At 48.9% G+C, this 8170-nt stretch overlaps 1 protein-coding gene and 1 pseudogene across 1 annotated transcript in view; both read right to left on the bottom strand.

The window, feature by feature from the left end:
- The window catches only part of LOC102480839 (maestro heat-like repeat family member 5), a 64531-nt gene that overhangs the window by 47335 nt on the left and 9026 nt on the right, over window positions 1-8170 (bottom strand). The window contains exons 7-9 of the mRNA XM_006152109.2: window positions 956-1063; window positions 599-715; window positions 114-247 (exon numbers count right to left, since the gene is read on the bottom strand). Of these exons, the coding sequence (XP_006152171.1) occupies window positions 114-247; window positions 599-715; window positions 956-1063 (359 nt within the window). The remainder of the gene's footprint in view (window positions 1-113; window positions 248-598; window positions 716-955; window positions 1064-8170) is intronic.
- On the bottom strand, window positions 4793-5107 carry LOC106735224 (non-histone chromosomal protein HMG-14-like; annotated as a pseudogene).

The raw sequence follows: 8170 nt of genomic DNA, 5'->3' as shown, positions 1-8170 counted from the left end.
CGCCCGCCTTGGGGACAGTGGCTGGCATGTGGCCTCCCTCTTGGGCTGCCGGGCCTGGGAGGGGATAGCGGGCCGGTGGAGTGTCTGCTCCCCGTGGCATTCGGGTCACTGAGAAGCGAGCCAGAACCTTCAGGGAGAAGCTGTGGAGACTCCACTTGATGGGCGCGCTCCGGCCAAACTGGTCCAGGACGGCCCAGACGTCGTCGAGGTGCCGGGCCGCGGCCAGCCCCACCGTGAGGGCGATGCCCTGTGGGAGGACCTACGTCATGGGAGTGACGACCCAGGCCCCGGGAGAGTGGGGCTCATCCAGGACAGCTTGAGCCCAAGGCCTGGGGCATCACCTAGGGGACTGCGTGGGGTACGAGGGCAGAGGCAGAGGTGAATCCCTGCAGGCCGACTGTCCCTCAGGTGTTCAAGCACACCTGTCCCAGGAGTGGGAGTGAGGAGATACGTGTGGGATGGAGGAGGATGACCCCAGCTGTGGGCGAGGTCTGTGCTCAGGCTGTGACCAGGATCCAGGATCCAGGCTCAGGGAGGAGGTGCAGCACGTGGCCTGCATGACCAGGCCACTGTGGGACAGGTAGGGGCTGGTCCTCACCTCCCTCTGCTTGGGCCACTGGTGGGATGTCTCCAGGAGTGTCTGCAGGTGCGTCCGGACGGTGCTGCTGTTCTCTTCGGCTTGGAGCATCAGCCCATAGTAGGTGAACAGGAAGGCCTGCGGGGGCACCAGCAAGCTGTCCTGCATCCGGCCCACCTCGGCAGTGGCCCGCTGCCCCCGCTCAGCAGCCACCCTCACCCCCTGCTCTGGGGCCGGCTTAGCCCTGCCTGATGGTGTGGTGAGGCTTGGGCTCGCCTGTTCCTTTAGGGTCCACTGAGTTGTTTCTGGGGCCCTGTGCCTCCCGTGGACAGAACCCTGCACCTACGGGGACAGGGAGTGGCGTGGGGTGGGGCCCACCTTCTCCGGGGACTGCTCCTGGTGGGTCTGGCTCGGCTTAGTGAGTGCACGCAGCAGCTCCTTGGACCACACATCCGTGTTCAGGAACGGGACCGAATTGACAGCCATCTGTTGGCGCGTGGAGTAAGCCCGAACACTGGGCCTCAGCCTACCTGGCCACTCTGACCCTGACTCCATGGCCCTGCACCTCGTCCCTGCCCTCTGCTGAGGCCCCAGGACCCAACTCTCTTATTTGATGGTCCTCAGGGACAAAGAACTCACTCAGGATTCCCTCCCTGGGGGTGTTCAAGGTGACCGTGTCCCCAGCACTCTCAGACATGACAGAGGCTCGGGAAGCGGAGCTGAAGAGGGGTGCTGGGAGCCAGGGTGTCGGCTCGCGGCTGCCCCAGCACTTGGTGCAGTGCCAGCAGGCAGGGCTGCCACTGAGCGTTGGCGTCCGTTAGGTGAAACGAGGGATGAGTGCTCAGACGGTTCTAACATCCCATGCTTCGTGAGGATCGCTGCAGTGTTCCTCTATTTCCAGTGTTCTCCGATTATTTGATTCAACAAGAATTTTATTTTTTAGATTTTTGGCATCTTGCTAGAGGGGCTGGCCACACCACAGTCCCTTCTCTTGCAAGCTCCTCCTGGGATTTTTGGGCACACAGACACATGTGCCTGACATTTGCCAAGCTGCTGAGTCCAGATCTTGAACCACACACTGAGCCATGTGGAATCCAGTGCCTTAACCGCCACACCATGCACTGGCCCCAGTTCCATGATTTTTGATCCCAAGAATTTTTGGCAGTGAACCATACCCCTTCTAAGTATGACCCCAAGCCCCCAAATCTTAAAAGATTGATAAATAAGAAGATAAACACTTCTAATTTTTTTTTTCTAGCAAGATCAGTGTAAATTAAGCTGATATCTGCAGCCAAATTCTGTTTCATTTTTTGCTGCCAAGGGTTAATATTGTGTCAATGATAAGCAAAGAGTGCTTTCTAAATCAATTAAAGACGAGCAATCTGTTTTAAAAGAAAGGACACACATGATAAAGATTCTATAAACTCCACCTTGCAAATGTTTAAGGAATGGGAATTAAGGTGTTGTGTCATTTTGGCCAAGATTGGCAAAAAGTAAACACTGACTATCGTCAAGGAAATGTCTCTGGTGGAAGGGTGATTGGCGTTGGAAGGTTCTGGCAATAGCAATTGAAGTTTAAAATCTGCATACAGTTGGCCATGCAACTCCAGGTTAAGAATTTGTCCTGAAGAAACTGGGAGGCTGTGAGCACAGGTGAGCCTTCTCGGAGGACGGGCCTAGAGCACCCCCTGCTGGTGGGGCCATTTGTACCCTCCCTGTATTGATCTCCTGGTCCCTGACCCTGGAATTGGGAATTGCTCTCCACTTAGGCAGGGACGTCGGCCCTGATTTGCTCTCATCTGACCCACTTCCAGGCTGCTGGGGTGCAGAGGGCCTGGGGCAGGGCAGTCCCACACCCAGGACAGGTGTCTCAATCTTCTCAGACTCAGGCCTCAGGGAGCCCCGCGGCTCCCCAGAGCACCAAGAGCTCCTGTGCCCCCCCCACACCCACACCCTCGTTCACGCTGTTTGTGCCAGCACTACTGATTCTTGTCTGAAATTCAAATGTCAAAACTCAGAAAATGAATCATTCGTTCACCCATAGCTTTGCTGCACTCTCATTGGGAAGCAAAGCTGACCGAAACAGAGGCGATGAGATTTATGGGACTGGGCGTGACTGCACGGCTCTGCAGCAGAAAGGAATACACTTGATTCTGCACCCTCCCCAGACACAGCGTGGGCACCATGCTACTTCAAAAAACACTGAAATATTTGGAATTTTGAAGCACATGTGTTCCCAAGATTTCTATTACTTTTTCAAGTTTTAAGTGTTTAAAAAATTGAGGCATGCTCACCTTCCAGTGAAACGCATGGGGCGTCAGTGACGGCTCAATGAGGTCCAAAGAATGTCTGTGGGTGCCCACGGAATTGGCGCCTACCCAGAGAACTCTCTCGTCCCTCCCCAGTTCATCTCTGCCACTGCCCAGTGGTGTGGAGGGGTGAGTTGTGCCTCTTCTAGGGTTGCGTGTCACTGGAACTGTGCACGCCGTGCTTCCGTGTGGCTGACGTGGCTCACCCAGAGCAATGCGCCATCCCGCCTGTTGTATCAGAAGTTCATTGCTCTCGCCCTGTGTTACCTCTGCTATCTCATTTCCTCTGCTTGCCTTGGGTTTAACTCGCTCTGTTCTCTCTCTCCTAAGGCGATGCTTAGTTTATTGATTTGTAACGGGGTGGCCTTCCACAGGTTCCGGTTTGGGGCGAAAACAAGTACGCTTGCCACGAACATTCTTGTGTAAGTAATTTGGCGGACGTGTTCTCATCCCTTGGGTGAAATACCTAACAGTGGAATTGCTGAGCCATGCCTATCTTTAGAAGAAAATGCCAGCGTTCCCAAAGGTCGCGCCGTCAGCGGTCCCCCAGCACTATTTCGGTGGCGCCACATCCTTGCTGACATTTGCTGGCGTCCTTCTTTCGTTTGCACTCCCGGCGGCTATGCAGTGGGAGCGGGAGGACCGAGGATGTTTAGTTTGCTCACTTGCTCACTGCGTATGGCATGTCCTCTTTGTGAAACGCCTGTCGGAATGTTGGGCTCCGTGTCAGCTGAGCTGTCTGTGTCCTCGCTGACTTGTAGGGCTCTTCCTTCCTCTGGGTTCAGCTCCTCGTCGGATACCTGGGTCGCGGGCACTCGCCCACGTCCAGGGCTCGCCTTGCGTCTTGGCGGTACCAGCTGACCACAGCAGTTTTCATCCTGGTAGAAGCCAGCTGACCTCCTTTCTTGCTACTTGCTTTCGGAGTCCCACGGAACATTTACTTGCCCCAGGGTTGGCAAGACTTGCTCCCGTGTTTTCTTCTAGATGCCTCTTAATTTTAGGTTTTACGTTAATGGCTTGACTCTGTCTCTAGTTAATTTTCGTCAGTGGTTTGGGGTAGGTATTAAAGTGCATATTTTTACTCATAAATACGCCATTGCTCCGGAATCACGTGTTCAAAAGAATTTCCTTTCCTCATAGAATGGTTTTGGGACTTCGACGACAAAATGGGTTGAGCCTATCTGTGCTTTCACATTGGCTTATGCTCTGTCCCTTGATTTGTTTAACCTGGCAGCGCCTCACCCAGCCCACTGCGGCCTCACAGGAAGTTTTAAAACTGTTTTAAATGCATGACTGTGACTCCAAACTGCCATTTCCTATGCTTTGTGTTTAGGATATAAAAACTATCCACCTGTCCCCACCTATGGAATGGTAAGCTGACAGCAAGACAGTCAAAGCCTCCTATACGTCACTATCCCACTGTTTTCTGGTTGTACTGAAAAATAAACAACCAGTAAATGATGTCCCCTCTTAAAAACAAAAGCATTTACACTTAAAAAATGGGATGAGGTGGGATTCTCTGGCTCTTAAAACTGTTTCTAGAGGGACCAGCAGTTAGTGTAATGGCTATGTTGCTGAACTCCCATGTAGTCGACTGCAGTTCAAGTCCTAGACCGAGTGGCTTAAAACTCACGCCGGGCGCGTGTGCGTGCATGCCCAAGATCTCGAGAGGAGAATGAAAGAGAAGGGATTGCAGCGTGACCATCCCCCCCCGGGGGGTGATTTCTTGCTTTCTGTCTGTCTCTCTCTGTCTCTCTGGTAAGCTCACGTGCCCTGTAGCAAAAACCTCTCCAAAAAAAAAAAATAAATAATGTTTCTAGAGCTACTAAAAATCTCGCATTTACTAAATAGTCGATAGAAATATCCCTCTGGGTTGTACAAGAAGGGAGACAGGGACCGCTGATAATCATGGGATATGCCATCGCTCAGACTGGGCTTCTTTCTCGCCTGCTTCATCAGAGGCTGGATCTTGTCGTCAGCTTCTCCATTTTCTGCAGGTAAATCTTCCGTGTCTCGGTCGGCCATTTCAGCCTGTTTCCCCTTTACTCCCCTTTTCCCTTTTGTTCGCACTTTTTTTTGTCTGAAGATTTATCCTTCCCTGCTGCCTTTTTTGGCTTCATCTCCACTTTTGCAGGAGCAGGTTTAGCTGACAACCTCGCCGATCTCCTCTTCGACTCTTCCTTGGCTGCTCCTTCAGCGGGCTGACTTTCCTCTTGGGCATCTTGGTTGTGAACAGGGTGTGTGCTGGGTGCTTGAGAGGCCACAGCACGCCTACTAGAGCCTTTGTGGAGTTGAGCGGATAAACTCGTGGCGGGGGCCCCTAAACTGATTTTTTGAAAAAGAATTATTCGGACCAGCAGTTGGCATAATGGCTATGTCGCTGGACTCCCATGTGGTCAATTGCTGTTCAAGTCCTGAACCTGGTGGTTTAAACTCATGCCAGGCGCATTTGTGTAGGTGCCTAAGACCCCGAGAAGAGAATGGAGGAGAAGGGATTGCAGCGTGGCCATTCCCCCTAGGGGGTGATTTCTTGCTTTCTGTCTCTCTGTCTCTCTCTGTCTTTCTGGAGAGCTCATGTGCCCTATAGCAAAAACCTCTCAAAAAAAAAAAAGAATTCTTTATTGAATTTTATTTTTTATTATTTTAAAATTTGGCCAGAGAAAGAGAGAGAGAAAGAGAAAGTGAGAAAGTAAGTCACTAGGTGTGGGACTTAAACTGCAGTTGGCCATGTGGGAGTCCAGTGCCCCAACCACTCTGCCATCTACTGGCCCCCAGTTATTAGTAATTATTAGTTTCCATAATGTTTTTATAGATTCTGCAAGATTTTCTATGTATGCAGTCATTTTGTCCAAAAAGAAAAGAAATTTTACTTTAAAATTGAAATCTGTATGTTTTTTCTTTTTCTTACTTTATTGCATTGGTTAGCAACTTCAGGGCAATGTCAACTGAGTATCTTTGCCTTAATCCTTATCTTAGTAAGAAAGTGTTTAGTCTTTTATCATTAATTGTGCTAGTTGTACATTTAGATGTCATTTTTAGGTTGAGGTGGTTTCTTCCGATTCTTATTTCATTGAGAACTTTTATCATGAATAGATACTGAAACTTGTTAGATGCTTTTTCTTTATAAATTTTTGTAACTATCATAGTTACATTTTTCTGTTTTATCTTGTTAATGTGCTGATTGCATTTATTGCTTTTCAAATGCTAACCTGACTAGGTGGCTCTGGGATAAACCCTATTGATCATGGTGTATTATCCTTTTATTCAATTTGCTAATATTTTGTTAATGATGTTTCAGTCTATCTTCATGAAGGGGTCTTTAGTTTTCTTTCTTTCTTTCTTTTTTTTTTTTGGTAATGTATTTTGTTTTGGCATCAGCTTCATAAAATGATTCGAGAAATGTTCATTCTCTATTTCATTGAAAGAAATTGTGTAGAATCGGTATTTCTCCTTTAACTCAATATTTGTTAGAATTCACTAGTGAAGAAGTATCTGGGCTTAGAGTTTTCTTTGTAGGAAGGTTTTTAGTTATAATGTCGATTTCTTTAATAGATATAGGATTATTCAGATGTTCTGTTTTGCCTTATGCCAGCTTGGTAACTGTGTTTTTTCAGAGAATTTGTCTGCTTTATTAGACTCATATTTTATGATTATCCTTTAATACCTAAAGGTTTTGTGTTGGTGTTCCTTATTCCTTCTTGAAAATGCCACTTTCTCTTTGCGTGTGCATGTGCACGCTATAGGACACATGTGCTCATTGGAGATAGAGAGCGAGAGCGAGAGCTAGAGAGAGAGAGAGAGTGAGAGAGTGAGAGTGAGAGAGCGAGAGTGAGAGAGAGAGAGAGTGAGAATGAGAGTGAGAGAGCGAGCGAGAGTGAGAGAGAGAGAGAGTGAGAAATTATTGCCCAGGGTGTATGGCCATGCTGGAATCCCTTCTCCTCCATTCTTGCACCCAGTATGATTTTCAAACTGCTGGGTCTGGGACTTGAACTGTGCTGTTAGATATATGGGATCCAGCTACCTTAACCTCCATGGCCCCTGGAGGCTCTGATTTTTCCTTTTTTATTTCTTTGATTTCTGTTCTAGTTTTCATTTACTTCCTTCTACTTACTTTGGGTCTAATTTATTCTTTTGTTTTATACCTTCTTAAAATAGAGGTTTAGATAATTGATTACTCTTTTTTGATAGCTTCTTAAAATAGAGATTGAGATAATTGATTTTATACCCCTTCTTTTAAAATATAGGCATTACAATCCAAATTCCCTCCTGAGCCCTGCTTTGTGTTATATCTCACAAATGTTTATTGCTGTGTTTCATTATCACTCAGTTCAAAATACTTTCTAATTTTCCGTGTGATTCATTTTTTGACCCAGGGTCTATTTAGAAATGCGTTTTGAATTCTGAGGCATTTGGAATGTTTCCAGACACATTTTAATATTGATCTCTAATTTATGTTTTGGTCAGAGAATGTACTCTGTTGGATTTCAGTCCTTTCAAATTTATTGAAACTTGATATACAGTCCAGCGTAAGGTCTATCTCGGTGAATGTCCTGTTTGCATGCGAAAGGAACACCAATGAGATCAATTCGGTTAATTGTACCATTCATGTCTTCTCCGTCCTGAGTGGGATTTTGCCTTATTGTTCTATCAATTACTGGCTTTGCTGCTGCTATTTCTGCTAAACAGCACTCGGTTATCACTGTCCTTCGGCCGCCACAGACTAATACCCTAGTGTAATGAGGGCCCTGTGTGGCAGGCCTGTGCGGCACACAGGTTACACGCGGCACTGCCCGTAATCCTCGGAGACGCCATTTGAGCAAGACACCTCCAGCCTGTTGGACAGATGAACAAACTCCGGCACTCGAGGTCTCACAGCTGTGGTTGTCTCCACTCACGTGGGCCTGCCGCAGTCCCAGGTCCCTCCTCTGGGCCCTGTCAGCCCCTTACCCAGGCGCTCACTCGGACATGGCCTCCACTGACACGGCCCACCTGGCCCACTTCCTCCCTGGGCCGGGCTGTGCTGGACACCTGCTCTGCACCAGGCACCTGGAGACCAAGGCTCAAACTCCGGCTCCCAGCAACCAGCCCTGGGACTGAGGTCAGGTGCCCTCCCCTCCCAGCACTGTAGGCTGTCTGAAAGGCAGAACAGGCTCATCTCTCCTTGCTTCCTCCCTCCCCCAACTCTCCCTTCTCCCCCTCCCTCCTCTCCCCTCCCTCCCTTTCCCTTCTCCTTTCCCCTCCTTCCCCCTCCATCCCTCCTTCCCCCACCCTCCTTTGGCACTTC

This window comes from Tupaia chinensis, unplaced genomic scaffold (genome assembly GCF_000334495.1).
Source record: "Tupaia chinensis unplaced genomic scaffold, TupChi_1.0 Scaffold000335_1, whole genome shotgun sequence".
Lineage (NCBI taxonomy): Eukaryota > Metazoa > Chordata > Mammalia > Scandentia > Tupaiidae > Tupaia > Tupaia belangeri.
Note: the sequence above shows the minus strand (reverse complement) of the source record. Positions and strands in the feature narration are given on the sequence as shown.